Source organism: Mercenaria mercenaria, chromosome 3 (assembly GCF_021730395.1).
Source record: "Mercenaria mercenaria strain notata chromosome 3, MADL_Memer_1, whole genome shotgun sequence".
Lineage (NCBI taxonomy): Eukaryota > Metazoa > Mollusca > Bivalvia > Venerida > Veneridae > Mercenaria > Mercenaria mercenaria.
Window position 1 is genome coordinate 23,807,663 of NC_069363.1, and position 22,165 is coordinate 23,829,827.

At 36.1% G+C, this 22,165-nt stretch overlaps 1 protein-coding gene across 4 annotated transcripts in view; it reads left to right on the forward strand.

Annotated features, from left to right (window-relative positions):
• The window catches only part of LOC123525883 (glucosidase 2 subunit beta-like), a 43,093-nt gene extending 26,858 nt beyond the window's left edge, over positions 1 to 16,235 (forward strand). For 2 of the 4 annotated variants that reach the window (XM_053538003.1, XM_053538005.1), the window contains 7 exons: positions 1,601 to 1,699; positions 5,345 to 5,395; positions 8,007 to 8,094; positions 8,580 to 8,649; positions 9,396 to 9,560; positions 9,848 to 9,947; positions 11,637 to 16,235. In XM_053538003.1, the coding sequence (XP_053393978.1) occupies positions 1,601 to 1,699; positions 5,345 to 5,395; positions 8,007 to 8,094; positions 8,580 to 8,649; positions 9,396 to 9,560; positions 9,848 to 9,947; positions 11,637 to 11,780 (717 nt within the window). In that variant the 3' untranslated portion in view covers positions 11,781 to 16,235. The remainder of the gene's footprint in view (positions 1 to 1,600; positions 1,700 to 5,344; positions 5,396 to 8,006; positions 8,095 to 8,579; positions 8,650 to 9,395; positions 9,561 to 9,847; positions 9,948 to 11,636) is intronic. The other 2 variants (XM_053538004.1, XM_053538006.1) reach the window with 1 other exon arrangement.
• The last annotated feature ends 5,930 nt before the right edge of the window (positions 16,236 to 22,165 follow it).

Sequence of the window (22,165 nt, forward strand, 5' to 3'; positions counted from 1 at the left end):
TATTACTGAATGGATTTGATTCAAACTTAAAATAGTTGTTCAACATCATCACCCACACCATATGACGCAAGGTGCATAACTCTGGCACCAATTTTTCATTAATTATTCCCCCTTTTTACTTAGAATTTTAGGTTAAAGTTTTGATGCACTTTCACTCTGTCTCTGTTATTACTGAATGGATTTGATTCAAACTTAAAATGGTTGTTCAACATCATCACCCTTACTATATGACACAAGCTGCATAACTCTGGCACCAAAATTTAATGAATTATGCCCCTTTTTGCTTAGGATATACTTATATAGTGTTTTGATACATTTTATCTTTACCTTTCTTATTACTTTAAGTTGATATTTTTGACATAGACACAGGCTATTGTGCAATATCTTCATCTACAATTGGAGTCATTAAACACTCCAGTGACAGCTCTAGTTTCCTCAGATGTGCCCAGTTTCACTATCCAGCATCGAAATAGTCGAGCGCGCTGTCTCCTGTGACAGCTCTTGTTAAACATTACTGTTAGGGGTCCAATACCTTAATTGTACATTTTGTGCCTCCCAAATTTTTGGGGGCACTTAGATTTACCCTTGTCAGTACGTCTGTCATTTTGGATGTCCATCAGATTGTCCTTACGAATTTTACCCATGCATATCTCAAAAAGTATTTGACCTAGAGTTATTAAACTTTATAGGATTGTTATTCAGCATGTGAAGTTGTTTGCCTGGAGTTTTATTTGAGTTGCCTAAATAAAAAATAAGGGCCTAAAAGTTTGTGTTGCATGTATCATAAAAATCATGAAAACTTACAGGAATATTATTTAGCATGATTGTGAAGTTGTGCTCTTGAGTTTTGTTACGGATTTCACTCAGCCTGACCAGAGTTATGACTATTGAATTTGTCAAAAAATGCATAAACTGGCTTTTGTGTCACAAACTTTAGACTTGAAACTTAAAATAGTTATTAACTATCAAAGTCTACACCAGGAGAAACAGTCCCCATAACTCTGATTGAATGTTGACAGAGTTATGCCCCTTTAACTTAGAATTTAACTGAAAAGCTCTAATTCAGAGTCAAGCACTGAGAAAAGTTGAGCGTGCTGTCTTATGGACAGCTCTTGTTTTATCTTGTGTGTTTCTTGGTGATGTTTTGTAGTATGCACAACCCCTCGCCACTCCTGAGGACTCACACTCCCAACCCATTGTTATATGAAAGTTTATTTGTCTTCCATTGTCAACAGGTGACATGTAACCGAGTTTATTTGTCTTCCATTGTCAACAGGTGACATGTAACCGTATCATGACAGGAAGTGGAGACACTAATCTAGTTTAATGTCTAGTTCTTTTCGCATAGAAAGGTTAATAAATTGGCAAAAAGATTGAATTTAGATATTGAATAATTATTTCAGAGATGAAATAAGAGTATTCTGGACTTCAAACAAAATTTGGTTTTTGTAAAAGACGAAACAAGATTTTAAAGGTACAGCTATGAGCAGATGCTCTGAATATCTCTAACTAACCTATTAAGGTATCCATGAAAATAGAACTGCATCTTTCATTGACAATTTATACCTTCTTATATATCCTGGTGCTGTTTTAATTATAGGCAAGTTTACCTGATTCTCCAACTCCTCACGATGATGTTGTAGATGATGACAATGATGATGATGATGACGATGATGAGTATGAAGATAGTGAGGAATATGTAAGTCATACTTTCATGTTGAATGTGTCTGTTATGAGGTTAGTGGTATCTTCAGAGATACATTGTATAGTACAAAAGGTTAGCATCTTTGTTGTGTCCTAAATGTTTTTCACTTAAAGGGGCTTGACTCCAAATGTATATCACAACAGTTACTGTAGATTTTTTTTTCAAAGATATACAGCTAAAAATCATTTATTATTGTTTTTTAATTTGACATCAATATCAAATGTTTGCTGCTGGGCTAGTGTAGTAGACCTTACATGGCCCTTTAATGTACAGATACACACATGCCCCTTAAATAAACAGATACATACATACATGCTCCTTTAATGTACAGATAGGTACATAGCTCTTTCATGTTAAGATAAAAAATTCCCCTTTAATGTTCAGATATGTGCATGACCTTTTAATGCACATATATCTGCATGTCTGTTTAATGTACAAATATGTATTTTGCTCTTTTAATATACAGATTTGTTCGTGCCCCTTTAATTTGCCTTTTCAATATGCAGTATGTACTTGTTCCTTTCAAGGTTTACCGTGATGCACATTTTTTTTTTCATTTTGGCACACCATATTCTCAAGGGCAGCAAAAATAATTCAGATTGTGTTGTTGATAACACAAGTGGATTTCAAACCAAATTTTCAGGGTATTTTGGTTCCCAATCTAGTCATGTAAGGACAGGTTCCCACATCAGTACAAGTTAGAAACAGTCTGATAAACCTCAGTATCACTTGATTATGTAAACCATTCAACAAAATGGCTCTAAAAACGTACGTTTTCATCACCTGCTGTGTGCATAGAAAAAGCGCTGTGTGGTCTTTTGTAGCCACAAGGTTCCTTCTGGAATAAACATGACTACCTCTTTATTGAAAACATTAACTGTTAAATAATGTTCTGGCTGTGTTAGCATAAAAACACCTGTAAGAGCAATCACACAAAGGTCCGTTTATTAGCCCACCATCATCAGATGGTGGGCTATTAAAATCACTCTGCGTCCGTGGTCCGTCCGTCCGTCATTCCGTCCGTCCGTTCGTCCGTCCGTCCGTTAACAATTTCTCGTTATCCAATCTCCTCAGAAACTACAGGGGGGATTTTGACCAAACTTTGTCAGAATGATGTATTGGTACCCTAGTTGTGTCCCCCTGAAAATCAGACTGGTTCAACAATTTATGAGTGAGTTATAGCCCTTTGTTTATTTCTATAATTTATATAGATTTATATAGGGAAAAACTTTGAAAACCTTCTTGTCCAAAACCACAGAGCCTAGGGCTTTGATATTTGGTATGAAGCATCATCTAGTGGTCCTCTACCAAGATGATTCAAATTATTTCTCTGGGGTCAAATATGGCCCCGCCCTGGGGGTCACATGGTTTATATAGACTTATATAGGGAAAAACTTTGAATAACCTCTTGTCCAAAACCACAGTGCCTAGGGGTTTGATATTTTGTATGTGACATCACCTAGTGGTCTTCAACTAAGATTGTTCAAATTTTACCCCTAGGGTCAAATATGGCCCCGCCCTGGGGGTCATATGGTTTACATGGACTTATATAGGGAAAAACTTTGAAAATCTTCTTGTCCAAACCACAAAGCCTACATAGGGCTTTGATACTTGTAATGTAGCATCATCTAGTGGTTCTCTACCAAGTTTGTTCAAATTATCCTCATAGGGTTAAATTTGGCCCCGCCCCGGGGGTCACATGGTTCATATAGACTTATATAGGGAAAAGCTTTTAAAATGTTCTTGTCAGTAACTGCAACATTCAAACTTGGACCACATGTATATTTTTGAGAGGCAAGATGAACCTTGACATGAGTTGACCTTGATTTTGACCTAGTGACCTACTTTCACATTTCTGTAGCTACAGCCTTCAAATTTGGACCACATGCATAATTTTGTTTACTGGAAAAAACTTTGACCTTTATTTTGACCTAGTGACCTACTTTCACATTTTTGAAGGTACAGGCATCAGATTTGGACCATATGCATAGTTTCGTGTTTCAAAATGAAATTTGACATTGATTTTGACCTAGTGACCTACTTTCACATTTCTCAAGCTACAGCCTTCAAATTTGGACTACATGCATAGTTTTGTGTACCGAAAAAAACTTTGACCTTGACATTGACCTAGTGACCTACTTTCACATTTTTGAAGTTACAGGCTTCAAATTTGGACCACATGCATAGTTTTGTATTCTGAAATAAAATTTGACCTTGATTTTGACCTAGTGACCTACTTTTACATTTCTCAAGCTACAGCCTTCAAATTTGGACCACTTGCATAGTTTTATGTACTGAAATGACCTTTGACCTTTACATTGACCTAGTGACCTAGTGACCTACTTTCACATTTTTAAGGTACAGGCTTCAATTTTGGACCACATGCATAGTTTTGTATTCCGAAATAAAATTTGACCTTGATTTTGACCTAGTGACCTACTTTTACATTTCTCAAGCTAAAGCCTTCAAATTTGGACCACATGCATAGTTTTGTGTACCAAAACAAACTTTGACCTTTACATTGACGTAGTGACCTACTCTCACATTTTTGAAGGTACAGGCTTCAAATTTGGACCACATGCATAGTTTTGTATTCCGAAGTAAATTTTGACCTGGATTTTGACCAAGTGACCTACTTTTACATTTCTCAAGCTACAGCCTTCAAATTTGGACCACTTGCATAGTTTTGTGTACCGAAAGGAACTTTGACCTTAAGATTGACCTAGTGACCTACTTTCACATTTCTGTAGCTACAGGCTTCAAATTTAGGACCACTTATGCATAGTTTTGTGTACCGAAACAAACTTTGACCTTGACATTCACCTAGTGACCTACTTTCACATTTTTGAAGGTACAGGCTTCAAATTTGGACCACATGCATAGATTTGTGTTATGTGCAGAAATGAAATTTGACATTGAGCTAGTCAGTAAGTCTTGAAATTTGGAACACTCAAAAATGGCACATTGGTGGGCGCCAAGATCACTCTGTGATCTCTTGTTTCAATTTATTTCTCTTTCCTCCTTTTCAAAAAGTAAATGATAATTATAAAAACTGTGCCCCTGAAATTGAAAATGACCTCCAAAATCAAACACAAAGAGGTCATGGTGACCCGCTATAAAAATTTCCAAGGGGAAACCCTGCATTTATTGTACAGTTATTTACATGCCCTGTTAATGTACATTCATTTACATACCTTTTGAACATAAAGATATGTACATACCCCTTTAATGTACAGATATGTACATACTCTTTTAATGTATAGATATGTACATACTCCTTTAATGTACAGATATGTACATACTCCTTTAATGTACAGATAGGAACATGCTGCTTTAATATACAGATAGGAACATGCTGCTTTAATATACAGATAAGTACTTATGTATAACCTATGTAATTCACAGGCTTAGATTATAACTGGGTTCAAAACAGATTTCACTGTAACTTTGAACAATGCACAGTGCTCAAAGTTTGTTATATCTGAAATTAGTCCATCTGAATTTGCACAGTAGTGAAACAGTTATTAAATGAGAAATGTACCATTAATGTAAATTATGTTTTGTAAAATACTTAACAAAGACTGCAGCATCAAAGTTTGCAGGGATTTTTATGCTTTAAATGTAAACTACATGCTTCAGAAGCCGGCCAAGGGTACAGCTCCAGGGGGTCAACCTGCTTTGATTGTAAAGGTAGTTTAATATTTCTAGTGACCAAGTAATTATCTTCAAATTTCTCTATGTAGTCAGTCTATGGTATTTGGGATTCTATGTTAACATTGGTATTGGTGATTTGGTGAAACTGTTTCTTTAGTCAGTTTTTCTATTGTGTTGAAATGATAATCCTTTGGCCATTCATAGGTCACTTCTTGTTTTGTGGTTTTCATTCAAAATATTATTAAAAAAAACCTCACATTATGTTTGTTTATGTGATAACACAACTGTGTGAACATTTTTATTTTCAGAGCTGTTTTTTTTTTATTTCAGTTCTTTCCTCTTTATACCGTTAAGATTGTGTAAATTGACTTGTGTCCATTGTCTAGCAGTTCTTATACAGTGTTCACCATATTGGGTCATAAATGTTTATGGGCATATTATTTCAGTCTAGATAGTCATCTTGATTTTTAGCTCGACTATTCATAGAATAGTAGAGCTATTGGACTCGCCCATGCGTCGGCGTCCGCGTCGGCGTCGGCGTCCGCGTCCGCGTCCCGATTTGGTTAAGTTTTTGTATGTAAGCTGGTATCTCAGCAACCACTTGTGGGAATGGATTGAAACTTCACACACTTATTCACTGTGATAAACTGACTTACATTGCACAGGTTCCATAACTCTGTTTTGCTTTTTTACAAAATTATGCCCCTTTTTTGACTTAGAAATTTTGGTTAAGGTTTTGTATGTAAGCTTGTATCTCAGTAACCACTTGTGGGAATGGATTGAAACTTCACACACTTATTTACTGTGATAAACTGACTTACATTGCACAGGTTCCATAACTCTATTTTGCTTTTTTACAAAATTATGCCCCTTTTTCGACTTAGAATTTTTTGGTTAAGGTTTTGTATGTAAGCTGGTATCTCAGTACTCACTAATGGAATGGATTGAAACTTCACACACTTGTTCACTGTCATGATTGACATGCACAAAGCAGGTCCCATAACTTTATTTTGATTTTTACAAAATTATGCCCCTTTTTCAACATAGAAATTTTTGGTTAAAGTTTTTGTATGTAAGCTGGTATCTCAGTATCCACTAATGGGAAAGGATTGAAACTTCACACACTAGTTCACTTTCATGATATGACGTGCAGTGCAAAGGGTCAATAACTCAACTTTGCATTTTACAAAATTATGCCCCTTTTTCAACTTAGGAGTTTTTGGGTTAAATTCTTATATGTAAGCTGGTATCTCAGTACCCACTAATGGGAATGGATTGAAACTTCATACACTTGTCCACTGTCATGAGCTGATAAGCACTATGCAGGTTCCATAACCCTATTTTACTTTTTTACTAAATTATGCCCCTTTTTCGTCTTTCTTATTCATTCAAGCGACAAGGCTGTTAAATAGTCGAGCGTTGCTGTTCTCCGACAGCTCTTGTTCCAGTGGCTCTGGAGTTACAGTCCTTGAATTAGTCAAATTACGAGAAATTAACAGTGTCCATTCTGCAACTATAGTAGTTCTTATCTAATATTCAGCAAACTTTGTCACATTTTTTATGGGCATATCTTGGTCAAGTGCAATAACAACCAGAAAGTACAAGTCACTCTTTGAGTTATGGCCCTTGATTTACTTAAAATTGTCAAAATTGATAGTATCCAGAGTTCACAAAGCTTACATTGTCAATGGGCATAATATCTTGACCTAGTTCAAGAACCAGTTAAATAGTTTTAGTTGCTTTTTGGTTATGGCCCTTCAATTAATCAAAATTGAGAAAAGTGACAACTAGTCTGATAAAAAAAATAGAGTATTTCAAAAGTCAAAAATAGTTGGCTGAGACAGGTGCACTCTTTGTCACAATGTAAACCAGCAAGTCAGGGCCTGCTGTATTAAATGGCAGAACATTTTGCTGTTTAATATACTTTCAGAATATATATAGTTTAAATTTAGTTTAATCTAGGCCATAGATAATTGCAGTAGCTCATGAAAAGTTACAATACACAAAAAAAACAATGAAAGCTTGTGAAAAAAAATTGTGACATCTGTCAAGAGGTTGTTAGTTTGATCAGCAGGTGAGAGAATATTCTCTGTGATGATTTGACAAGAATGTCCATGGTTATTACCCTGCAACATAACTTAAAACACCTTGAATTAAGAATATTTAACTCTGGTTCCATATCGACAAATACGTTCCTTATCTAATTTTCAAGGGCTCCACATTGTTAATCAGATGATAATCACAAGTCATGAAGAACTCTTTTATTTACTTCTAATGTGGGGTTAAATTTCTAAATATTTGAAACGAAACAGCCCTAAAAATAATATTTATCCATTTAATCATAATGGAATTAGCTTACATCTTGATCTAATTTCTATAATAATACAATGATGAATAAATGGACAAAGGTCGAATTGACATTATATCTGGATCAACCCTGTGCTTATTGAAATATGATGATAAAAATTATGCTGACCTTTACTTGTATTAAATGAACCAAACGTCGTGGTACTGTATTTTGACATCATAATGTCCTGTCACCATTATGTGTGTCAACCATTGTTTGTTGCAGAATATACAATGCTTGTTTCCCTCCTTTGTTTAACTAACAGATCAATAGAACCATGTTAGTATATATATTTTACAGGAGGAAAACAAGACAGAAGACAACAAAGATCAACAGGAAGAGGATAAAATGCCAGATTATGATGAGGCAACCAAAGCTCTCATTGCAGGTTATATATTTACTGGTTTTACTGTTTCAGATTTTACTATTTCTGATTGGTGTTCATATTGAAATCCTTTTCAGCTACATTCAAAGAAGCTTCTAGAAATTACTGATAATGATTTTGAATGTTTTGGTTGAAAATCAGTGACAAAAAATATAGTCCCTGTACATTTGTGTATATGATTTTTGCTTTAATCCATTATGTATGGACAACTCACACTTGCATGATTGAATGCTGAATTTTCATAAAAGTGACAAACATACCAGTATGTCCATTTCTTGCTTATTTCCATACTTTATACTTTATTGGGTTTCATACTTCAGATGGCTTAAAGGAAGTGTTAACCTGTGCAAAACCTCAAAGCAATGGGCTGTGCTATTATATATAAAGTTAAAAAGGTCTTTTTGTTAAGTAAAATGTAATGTCAAATGAAAGATTTTATGGAGATTGTGTAGCATACCTTTGAATGAGTATTTATGTTTATTGAACAGCTGCTGATGAAGCAAGACAACAGTTCAATGACGCTGATGCTAAACTAAAGGAAACAGAAAATCAGATCAGGTAAAATGTAAATTTACATATATAACAGAACTATTTTAATGTTTAGTGATAGCATGTAAATTATTGATAATTTCGTGCATTGAATGTTGATGTCGGTCCAATAAGAACTAAACAAGATCATATTGAAATCTTTATTGATATTTTCTAGATGTATTGATTATTATATACATGTCATTCGTACGTTCATTATCATAGCACTTGATGCTCAAGGAAAAAAAGACCTAGGTAAATTGATGTTTATCATGGTTCGCACAATTCTTGAAAAGTACTTGAATTTGATGCCTAGTACTTGAAAAGTACTTGCATTTGAAACTGCCAAAAACTCTTTGAAAAGTACTTGAATTTTGAAAAAAAAAACAAGTAAATTTTGATAATTTGTCCTTGAATTGATGTTCTGCAAATAGAAAATCAGCAAAAATAACAGATCAGACCAAAATATCAAAAAAAATGTTCGACAGGGCTTATCGACGAGTAAAAAATAAAACGGTATGGTACAGGGATTGGTTTTAGTACTCTAAACGCAGTTATCACAGTGTGAAATTTTATTGGTGCTGAATTGAAGGTCATTTCCGGGTTATTGTCGCGGTGTTTATTTTGTAGAAAATCGACAGAATTCTTCATGGGTAAAGAAATAAATGCGACAAATGTTATTTTTTAGTCCTTGAAAATGGGGGGAAAATCCTTGAAAAGTACTTGAATTTTGTTTTGAAAGTTCTGTATGAACCATGTTTATGTACCTGTTTCAGAGATCTGCAGTCATATTTAGGTACTGACTATGGTCCCAATGAAGAATATAGTGTTTTAAAGGGGAATTGTTATGAATATACAGACAGAGAATATACTTACAAACTATGTGCCTTTGATAGAGCTACACAGCGACCAAAGTCTGGAGGTTCTGAAACCTCCCTAGGGTATATCTCTTTCTTATCTTTGATTCTAAAGTTGCAACGATAGCAACCACACAGTGATGAATTTTACATCATACATGTTTTCAAATAAAGCTAACTATATACTTACATTGTAAGATTTCTATTGTACTGAAAATGCTTAGAACATTTTGTAAGGGCATCCTTTTCTCCAGCAAAAAAGTTGTAAATTAGGAGCATTCTGTTTTGATTTTTGTATATCTAGACAAAAATTACAGAACAAAAGCTGTAAGGTAAGGATTGTTACAAGTAGTTTAATTTTCTGTTTATAGAAACTGGGGAAAATGGGATGGTCCAGGGGAAGATAAATATGCTGCTCAGAAATATGAAAATGGACAGTCGTGTTGGAATGGACCAAATAGGTCTGTCAAGGTAACAACAATATATATACAAATATGTAAATATTTACTTAGTTTTAAGGAAAAAATTCAGTCATCTTCCACCACTTATTAATGCAGGGAAGTTATATTGAAGTTGACAGTTCATTCCAAGCCAAGTGATAGATATAGTTCCCATCACACATCAGAAGTAGTTTCACAACACAGCAGAAATAGATCCCTATGCACAACAGAGATAGATCCCACAACATAGCAGAAAGAGATACCACCACACAACAGGTCCCACCACACAGTAAAAATAGATCCCGCCAACCACACAACAAAAATAGACTCCACAACACAGCAGATCCCACTATATGGCAGAAATTGATCCCACCAACCACACAACAGAAATAGATTCTACAACACAGCTGATCTGACCACTTGGCAGAAGTTTATCTCACCAACCACACAACAGAAATAGATCCCACCACACATCAGATCCGACCACTTGGCAGAAGATTATCCCACTAACCACACAACAGGAATAGATCTCACCACACAACAGATCCCAAATAGATCTCACCAACCACACAACAGAAATAGATTCTACAACACAGCAGATCCGACCACTTGTCAGAAGTTTATCTCACCAACCACACAATAGAAATAGATCCCACCACACAACAGATCCTACCTTGTGGCAGAAATAGATCCCACCAACCACACAGCAGATACAGATTCTACCACCCAGCAGAATTAGATTACACCACACATCAGATCCCACCAAACAGCAGAAATAGATCCCACTACACAACAGAGATAGATTCTGCCACATAGCAGAAACATATATCACTACACAGCAGATCCCACTACATAGCAGAAATAGATCCCACCAACCACACAACAGAGATATTCCCACCACACAACTGAAATAGATCACACCACATAACAGATCCCACCAGACAGCAGAAATAGATATAACCACATAGCAGAAATAGATCCCACTACGCAACAGAGATAGGTCACGCCACATAGCAGAAATAGATACCACTACACAGCAGATCCCACCACATGGCAGAAATAGATCCCACCAACCACACAACATATCCCACTAAACAACAGAGATATCCCCACCACACAACTGAAATAGATCACACCACATAACATAAATAGATTCCACCACACAACAAATCTCACTACACAGCAGAAACAGATCTCAGCTCATAGCAGAAATAGGTCCCACCACACGACAGATCTCAACATGTTATAGAAATTGATCCCATCACATGACAGAAATAGATCCCATCACATGACAGAAATAGATCCCATCACACAGCAGAAATAGATCTCGCCACATAGCAGGATAAAAGATCCCACCACACAACAGATCCTACCACACAGTAGCAATAAATCCCACCACACAGATTCCACCAACAGCACAGCAGAAATATATTCTAGTACACAACAAAAATAGATCCGACTGTTCAAAAAACCTTACCACATATAAATAGGTCACACCACATGATATAAATAGATTTCACCACAGAGCAGAAACTGATCCCACCACTCAAAATTGTTTCTAATTGAAGGGTTTGATATATACTTGTTTGCTGAGGGTTGCTGTTGAGAGCTGTTAATAGCTTGTTATGACTTAAATTTAAATTACCATTGCAGAAAATGTTAAAAGCTACTGACTTGAAATGAAATGTATATTTTAAGTTGGCAATGATGTTTATTTCAGGTATATTTTAAATGTGGTACAGAACATAAAGTAACAAGTGCTTCAGAACCAAGTAGATGTGAATATGCATTTGGCTTTGAGACTCCTACACACTGCACTGCCCCACCTACACGATCAGCGGATGATGTTCATGATGAGTTGTAATTGATATTGACCAAATAATAAAGATAGATATTAGTAACTTTCCACATACATTTTCAGATTAATACATTTATGTCTAGGATGGCCTCATGAGTTTGTGTTCAAGCATTAGTCGTCAACTTAGGGAATCTTTATTTAAAGTTTTTATTAACTGTCTTACAAATCCCAGAATTTTGCATATTTTCAGCAAAGAAGAGTAAAATTTGAATGTACATATTTATGTTCCAGTCTGGTCTTAATTTCTTAAATTTCTTTGATAAATTTGGACCCAAATCTCTCAGAAAAAAGTTTTTTATATGTTAACGAAGTTTATACTGAGTTCCAAATTATGAAACTATGTTAAATCAGGTTAAGGAATGTTTGCACCAAACTCTAAGATAACTTTTTAACTCACCTGAACCAAAGGTTGAGCTATTGTGTTGGTACTGTGTTAGCTTCTTACTTTATATGATTTACGTATTGTAGGTCTTCACCAAACTTGGCCAGAAACATCCTTGTGTAGATCTCTTACAGGTTTCTTCAAATAGTTCTACTTGGCCCCTTTAAGGAGCCACTAAAGCTAACAATAGAATACATTTTAAACAACTCCTCATGAACTGCTTGATTATCACCAACTTTGTAGTATCCCTGAAAGTTCCTGTCTCAACTTTGTTCAAATTGTTCTGCATGGCTACTTTTAGGAACCGCCTTAGCAAAAAAAGAAAAACATGCAATAAACAACTGCTTTTCATGAACTGCTTGATGGATCTTCACCTAAATGGTCTATAGTGTCCTTGTAAGAACATGTATCAAGTTTTTTTTTCAAATGGTCCCCTTGGTCCACCAGAGCAAAAAAATAGAAAAATCCTTAAACAACCTCTTCTGAATCACTCGTACAACAGCACCAAACTTGGTCTATGGCATTTTTGTAAGGTCCCCTTTCAAATGGTTTTACTTTACCCTGTTTAGGGTCAGAGAGAGCTAAAAATAGATTTTTAAAACAATATCTTCTCATTGTTGGATCATCATCAAACCGTTGTAACTTCTTGAATTAGGGACTGGCAGAGCTGAAAAAAGAAACTTTACAGCGACTTCCTTTGAACTGCTTAGTGTTATACTTTGAGAGATATTGTTTTGTCAAGTGAGTGTTTTTGGCCTCTTGGCCGTCATGTTAAAAATACTGTATTAATGTGCAGTTGCATTATGTTTATTTATAAAGGAAAGAAACAGTGAATAAATTTAGCTTTACAAAATTCTGCAATGAACTTTATTTTGTTTATTGATATCATTTAGTGCTATGTAAGAGTTTAGTCTAAGAAGGTAATAAGTATAGTTTCAAGGGCTTAGTATGAAACAGTTGTACCATTCCTCATCAAGCACATAATTTAGCTGTTAATTGGGGTGATTCTGGGGAGAAGTCGCATCAGATCAGTGAATGTCGTGATTTGGAGGAAGGTTTAACTTTAAATGTCGTGATAAAGTTGTACCATCTAGCTAAGAACTACCTTTTACTTACCTCTGCTCAAAATCTTACAGAAGATAATCATTAGTATACATATGTATAAAGAACATATATATCATTTTCTCAAAAATTGTTGTTGATTTATTGAAAGTAATAGTTTTGTTCTATATCTTTGCATAGAATTCAGATATTGATTTTACAGAATGAAGTGACATGTGGCATGAGTAATAACAAAGGGACCACTATGCTTTTTGGATTTTCATTTCATGTTATACATATATATCTGACAATTCTTATGATGAGTGACTTTACCCTTTTTTAGCTCGACTATTCGAAGAATAGGGGAGCTATCCTACTCGCCCTGGCATCGGCGTTAGCGTGAGCGTCACACAAATGTTAAAGTTTGCATACCACCCCAAATATTTTCAAAGTCCATTCAGATATTGCTTTCATATTTTGCATACTTGTTTACCATCATGACCCCATTCTGTTAACAGGAGCAGACAACTCTATCAAGCATTTTGACAGAATTATGGCCCCTTTTCGACTTAGAATATGCTTATTGTAATGTTGAAGTTTGCGTTCCACCCCAAATATATTCAAAGTCCATTGAGATATTGCTTTCATATTTTGCATACTTGTTTACCATCATGACCCCAGTCTGTAAACAGGAGCAGACAACTCTATCAAGCATTTTGACTGAATTATGGCCCCTTTTTGATTTAGAATATGCTTTTTGTAATGTTGAAGTTTTACTCATAGCTTATTGAGTCGGCTAAAGGCTGAAAGCCTTTTGACGAGTCCTTGCTGTTCAGCGATTCTCTAAATGGACCGAATAACACGTGAAGGGATGTAGTTCCATTAGATTTCTCAAATTTCAAACAGTTCACTGCATGAATGAAGTTAAGTTGTGTCAATTCCCTTTGCTATGACCAATATACGATGTAATCTGTCATATTTATGACTTGTAATTGTGCAATACTCGAATGTAACTCATTAAGCATAAATGTGCATTTTAAGAATTGCGCAGGCTTACAAAGCTTGCGTAACATCCAGCGAAAGACAAAAAAATAGTTCCACAGGGCTCCAGATAAGATGCGTATTAGCGTAAATTACGTATAGAAATAATGCAAATACGCATGTCTAATAATTTCTAAGCGTATAAAAACGTATATAAAATTACAGAAACGCACACAATGCTTTTTTAAAAACAAAATCTGAATCGTCTGGATGCGTTAGGTAACATAGCCGATCAGCCTTAATTCTCCCACATTGAACGTATACACGCATCGTATGATTTCTATAAACTTTGCGTGGGTTGAATTTTGTAGTCAGTAAACGGATAAATTATCGGAAGAAGAAGCTCTTACTGGTTTGTTTAGTTACTACTGATATTAAAAATGATTTTAATTCTTATTTTTCGAGAAATAAACAAATCGGCGAAACATTAAATTGTATTTTCTTGTAGTTTTTGAAATCGAAAGTAGATCGTCTATGTTTGGCTGCTTTCACGAAACGAAACAACTTTTTTATGAAAAGATTTAAATAAGAGGTAACTTAACCGTAAACTTCAATGTCAGGTATTGCCAATTGCTGCTAAATGTCTCCGTATCATCACAATTTGTAAAATATATTGTTGAAACTGGAGAAAAGTGTAATCGTATCCGGATATAATATTTTGGGTAAATATCGAGCTGTGTTATGAAATTTTAAGAAAAAAATTAAAAACAAACTGAAACTGGTAGACTATACTGTCAGTACATCAATCATTAGCCGACTCAGGCCCTTCAGGCCTTTGATATTATACTATCAAGCACTGAGAATAGTCGAGCGCGCTGTCAACTGACAGCTCTTATTGTATTAACTACCTAAGTATTGTTGTATTAACTACCTAAGTAATACCTTCTTTAATCAGTTCTTGATCTTTTTTACTAGTGTTCAGTTTTCATAAAGGTAAAGACCAGAATGATTATTTGAATGTAGTCCATATCTTAAAGAATTCTATGTTCAATGTGGTTCTTGGAGAACTTGGTTATGAAAGAATCAGAGCCACTGTCTTTTGTATCATCATAAGAGGCCACTTTGATAGAGTCTGAACACTTGGGTTTGCTGTATCTCTGTGATTCCAGCAGGTATAAAAGTTTTGATTTTACATCTCGTATTTCTATTTTAAACCAAAATTTTAGTTTCGTTTGGCACTTTATAATCTTTCCTGTGATGATGCAATTTAAAATCCTGAAATGTAGGTCTTTGTAAAAACAGCACATCATCTCGGTGATGCCAATATCGTCATAGACACTTAGGGCTTGTGCAGCTCCTGACCATGTCTTATGAGCATACTTAAAGGACCATTTTGAAAAAAAAAATGTCTTAAGTGTACCATGAAGACATTAGTTACATTACTTGAAGATTTTTTTCAAATTGTTGCCAGATAATCGATGTGGACTAAATAATACCACTAAGGTCAAGTTGGTTGATTTGGATTACAAGTTATTAAGAATATATGAGCCGTGCCATGAGAAAACCAACATAGTGGGTTTGCGACCAGCATGGAGCCAGACCAGCCTGCGCATCCGCGCAGTCTGGTCGGGCTCCATGCTGTTCGCTTTTAAAGCCTATTGGAAATGGAGAAACTGTTAGCGAACAGCATGGAGCCTGACCAGACTGCGCGGATGCGCAGGCTGGTCTGGATCCATGCTGGTCGCAAACCCACTATGTTGGTTATCCCGTGGTACGGCTCAATTATAAGGGCATGTATAACTGTGATCTATATTTATTTGGCATACAAGACTTAGGGTTGTTTTAGTAATAAAGGGGAGTAACTCTAAAGGCCCCAAGTGTCTGAAAATCCCGAGTAAAAACTGGATTTTGCCTAATACATCATCTCGTGATAAAACAGAACTGTTTTCACTGTAAGAATGTGTTTTCATACAAATTTACCTGTAGTATCACTGTCTATGCAAGATAGAAATGTTTTCACTGTAAATCTTAAAAAGTGAAATAAATTTAAAAATATGTTTTGTGTTTTGTTTTGATGTACAACATTATGCAGAAATCAAGAATATACAGCATTAAAATAAATATGTGGACAGACTGAAATTCTACTTGTCACATCTGATTTTTCATTCCCCCTTATTTCTTGGCAAAGCTATAGGATAGGACAGCGTTTGCTTTGTTTCTCCGTCAAAAATTCTGTTCTGCCTAGCTCCATCTTCAGACAGATTTTAGCATATCTGAGTCGAACATAAAATGTCAACACTTAATGTCTGTGGAACCAAACTATAATTTTATGCTCGCAATAATGGGACAGGCATGCTTAACCCCGTCTGTATATGTTCGGAAAATCTTGTCCTAGAATAGTGCTTTGCATTGTTGGTTTTCGATATAACTGCACAAAGGACTATCCATTCTCATCCATAGTCCTGAGGAACCATGGTTTGCAAGAAGGGTGACCACTATTGGACGATGTATCTCGTGCAAGAAACATGCCGCCAGCTAGATCAGGGTCAGGGTTAGCTTTTTTAATTATGCCCCCAGCATCTACTGATGCGGTAAGCATATAGTGATTGTCCTGTCCGTCCGTACGAGGTTAACCAAATTGGACCGTTTCGTCTAGCATCAATACCCCTTACAAGAATGAACTGATACTAATACAGATGTAAACTGTGACCATTCCTCATCTTCAAACATCACCTGACCTCAGTTTATTGAACGCAACTCCTTGTTTTGTCTGCTTTCCAGTAATAACAGCTAACTTGTCCGAAATAACTTAACATGTATAACCACTAAATATATTATATACGACAATGGATGAAGTGCAGCCGCCAGTTCTGCACCTTGTCCATTTCCTAACTAAGCTATTTATATATAAGTGACGTCACTCGTGTCTGCCCCAGAACTTTGTAGCGCATGGTAGGATTTTGAAATTTGAGCCATCACTTAAGGTGATTAATCTAGACGCTGCTTGATACACAGAAGGGGCTTGAACCCAGTAACCTGCGTTTTATGTAAGTACCGCTTGCAAGTAACGGTTTAGAAGATACGTAGCGGATTGGCCTCCAATTGTGCGCTCTGTACGTTTGATGAGGAGAACAACATTCTAGTTTTATAAATTTAAGATATGTGGACACAAAATGAAACTCCTTGGCTTTCGAGTGTGACAATGACCCCTGGCCTATTAACCTGTTTTTATTGTTCTGCAAGTTGTCTCGAGTTAAACATTAGAGGCTATTTTTATGAAAATCTTTCCACGACGAGGTCACAAAATGAAGCTCCTTTTCGTTTCTTAGACTTAGTGACCTTTGCTATGCACTCTGCGTATCGTCATCTTGTTGGAGGAGGGGGTGGCATTGACCTTGGACCTAGTGGCCTGGATCATGCGTGTTTCGATGGACAAGTGTATGTAGTTATTTGAAAATCAGTTTAACAGTTTTTGAGATACGCCGACAGACGGACATAAACTCGTTCCAATATACTTCTTACCTGAAACAAAGAGCTATAAAAATAAATAGATTGGCAACTTGAAAGGCATATAGAGCAAATCTCGCCAACCTCCCGTGACAAAAAAACGAGATCTCGTTTACCAGAAATGGCGCTTTCTTCATGCGCCATTTTGTTTGCGAAAGCAATTATTCATCGGTAAAATAATTATCACCGTATGACCACGCTTCTTTCGATGGCAAAAAAAAAAATGTGTACTTCGTGTCTTAACCCATTTCACATTAAACTAATTTTGTTTTAGAAGCTAACATGTATTTTAAATGTAGTTTTAAAGGTACAAATTGTAACTCCATGCTCGCCGATATTTGTTTTTAGTAAGATAACGCCGAATCACGCTCTGACACGAGCTCACGCGAGATTACAGCCAGTTGCCATTCTGTGTATTTTATACTTCTTTGCCTGAAAGTATGTTAACGTACGTGGCACAAATGATCGCGATAACAAGACGAATATTTCCTTTGATTCGTGTCCTATCTCATACCTTTGATTTTGACATGAATAGTTCCTACAATTTCTTATTAGATGATTTCTGAAATATATTTAATGACATTTAATTCTTTCTTTTAGTTCTACACATGATAATGGTAGAAATATGTGACGTTGTCGTCGTATGTTGTGATAATAGGTAATTACCAGTAGAAAGTTGGCAGTTACAACAGCTTACTACTATTATACAGCTGTAATTCGTATTAAGGCAATAGCAGAACCAAATGGAAGTTTTTGTCAATCAACTGTTACTTCTAAGTTCAAAATCAAGACGTTTAAATGGCAATTCCAGCCTTTCAACCACTTTAACTCCGTTGCAGTGCGCTCAAATTAAATGCTTCAGGTCTGATACCTTCTGATGTACTTTAAAGTTTGTTTAGCATATCATCGATTGCCATCCGTTACATCAAACTGTTATACCCGAAATAGAAGCATGTATGTTCGGAAACTGCATTTAAAGGGCTATCATAGCAGTGAGCAGCAAGTGCATCGGAGACACTGACCTTAACCACTCAACCACCGAGACCCCTCACATATTAAATAGTGTTGAAAGACAGTGCCAAATCCAGATCAAAAATAGAATTGTGTCTATAGGACACGGATGCCCCCACACATTGCGCCATCCTCTAAATAGCAAAGTTTTTATCAAGAAAGGGCTATAATTCTAGACAAAGATGGCCACAGAAAAAAGTCCATGATTTATGGTCATATTCACATGAAGATCCTTCATCTATGGAACTTTCAAGCAAATCCTTGCGATATTGTTTGAGGAGTTGGACACCCAAGAATTTTCTCTATGTTTTATACAGCAAAACTATCAAAGACCATAACTGTGGTAAGATAATCACAGAAAAAAAAATCCTTCTTTATGGTCATCTGCACAAGCTTGTTTATCTGTGAAAGTTTAAAGCAAATCAGGCTAATAGTGTGGGAGGAGTTAGACAGACAATATTTTGGGACGTACGGACAGCAGCAACGATCTATGCCCCCACCACATAAATGTGGGGGCATAACAAACAAGAACGTTAGACATAGAATAACAAAAAAAGATTTACCATATTTCTGTCATTACTTAAGATTGAATATGCTGAAACTTTGAAGCAAATCAGGCTAATAGTGCGAAAGGAGTTGGACAGATTTCTCTATATTCTATATAGCAAAAATATCAAAGGATCAGAACTGAGATAAAAATAGTCACAGAAAAACATTCCTTCCTCTATGGTCATCTGCACATCAAGGCTTATCATCTGTGAAAGTTTGAAGCAAATCAGGCTAATAGTGTGGGAGGAGTAAGACATACAAGATTTCGGGACGTACGGACGTACGGTCGTACGGATAGCAGCAACGCTATATGCCCCCACCACATAAATGTGGGGGCATAACAAACAAAAACATGAAACATAAAGTAACAAAAAAAGATTTACCATATTTCTGTCATTATTTAAGATTGAATATGCTCAGACGTTGATCATGAAACATGCTCAGTTTCAATACTTAGATTAACAAGGCTATCGATAACACCGATGGATGCTCCACGAAATTACGGTAGCATAAGGGGCTTTTCAGTTACGGTTATGTTTAGGAGAAATGTGGTCAGCAAGAGTTGAGGTTCTTTAACACTGCACTCCCTCTAACTCTATGAATTTGTAAAGTATGAAGTCAATAGTTTACATAGTATTTAAGTTATGCCCCGGACAAGGTATTTCGGAAAAGGGAGATAATTCAAAAATGGGACAACCTAGTTATGGTTCCTTGTCACTGCACTCTCTCTCATTGACCTCTATAGATACGTGAAGTATGAAGTCAATACTTTATATATTATTCAAGTTATGCCCCGGACAAAGTTTTCATAAAAAGGGAGATAATTCAAACAAGAGGGCCATGATGGCCCTATATCGCTCACCTGAGTTTAATTGCTTTCTTGAAATAAATTCTTTGCTAAAGCTAAACAAATAACCCCATGAGGTGGGGTCAATTTGACCCCGGAGGTCATGATTTGAACAAATTTTGTAGAAGTCTACTAGGCAATGCTACATGTCAAATATCTAAGATCTAAGCCTTCTGGTTTATTTTTAGAAAATTTTTGAAGATTGTCCTATGTAAAATCAAGTGACCCCTGGGGTGGGGTCAAATTTAACCCCGGGGGTCATGATTTGAATAAATTTTGTAGAGGTCCACTAGGCAATGCTACATATGAAATATCTAAGCTCTAGGCCTTCTGGTTTATTTTGAAGATTTTTCTATGTACAATCAAGTAATCCCATGGGGCGGGGTCAATTTGACCCCGGGGGTTATGATTTGAACAAATTTTGTAGAAGTCTACTAGGTAATGTTACATATCAAATATCTAAGATCTAGGCCTTCTGGTTTATTTTTAGAGAATTTTTGAAGATTTTCCTATGTAAAATCAAGTGACCCCGGGGGTCATGATTTGGACAAATTTTGTAGAGGTCCACTAGGCAATGCTACATGTCAAATATCTAAGCTCTAGGCCTTCTGGTTTATTTTTAGAATTTTTTTGAAGATTTTCCTATGTAAAATCAAGTGACCCCTGGGGCAAGGTCAATTTTGACCCCGGGGTCATGATTTGAACAATTTTAGTAGAGGTCCACTAGGCAATGCTACATGTCAAATATCTAAGCTCTAGGGCTTCTGGTTTTTGAGAAGAAGATTTTTTAAGATTTTCCTATGTAAAATCAAGTGACCCCTGGGGCGGGGTCAATTTTGACCCTGGGGTCATGATTTGAACAAATTTGGTAGAGGTCCACTAGGCAATGCTTCACACCAAATATCTAAGCTATAGGGCTTCTGGTTTTTGAGAAGAAGATTTTTAAAGTTTTTCCATTTGGTTGCCATGGCAACCAGAATTCTGTATGGAATTCAATTCTTTGAACAATTTTTAAAGAAGACCATCCAAGGAACAACCCTGTGAAGTTTCATCAAAATTGGGCTGTTGGTTTAGGAGGAGATGTTGTTTAAAGGAAAGTGTGGACGGACGGACGGACGGACGACGGACGGACGGACGGACGCCGGACGGTGAGCGATCACAATACCTCACCCTGAGCACTTTGTGCTCAGGTGAGCTAAAAAGTGGGACCACCTAGAGTTATGCACTCCCTCTTACAGATCTCTATGAATGTGTAAAGTATGAAGTCAATAGCTAACACCGTATTTGAGTTATGCCCCGGACAAGGTTTTCAAACAAGAGGGCCAAGATGGCCCTAGGTCGCTCACCTGAGAAACACACCATAACACACCAGAACAGTGTAAACATGTTTGACCTAGTGATTTCATGAAAAAAAAAAATTCTGACCAATTATCATTAAAATTGGAGCAAAAACCTCGAGTATAAACAAGTATTTTCTTTGATTTGTCCTAGTGACCTAATTTTTAACCCCAGATGACCCATATTCGAACTTGACCTAGATTTCATCAAGGCTATCAATCTGACCAAAATTCATGAAAATCACTTGAAAAATACAGCCTCTATCGCATACACAAGGTTTTTCTTTGATTTGACCTAGTGACCTAGCTTTTGACCCCAGACAACCCATATTCGAACTTGACCTAGATTTCATCAAGGCAACTATTCTGACTAAATTTTATGAAAATCCAGTGTAAAATGCAGCCCCTATTGCATACACAAGGTTTTGCCTGGATTTGACCTAGTGACCTAGTTTTTGAACCCAGATGACCCATATTCTAACTTGACCTAGATTTTATCAAGGCAATCATTCTGACCAAATTTCATGAAGATCAATTGAAAAGTACAGCTTCTATCGCATACACGAGGTTTTTCTTTGATTTGACCTAGTGACCTAGTTTTTGAACCCAGATGACCCATATTCGAACTCGGCCTAGATTTCATCAAGGCAATTATTCTGACCAAATTTCATAAAGATCAATTGAAAAATACAGCCTCTATCGCATACACAAGCTAAATGTTGACAGACAGACAGAC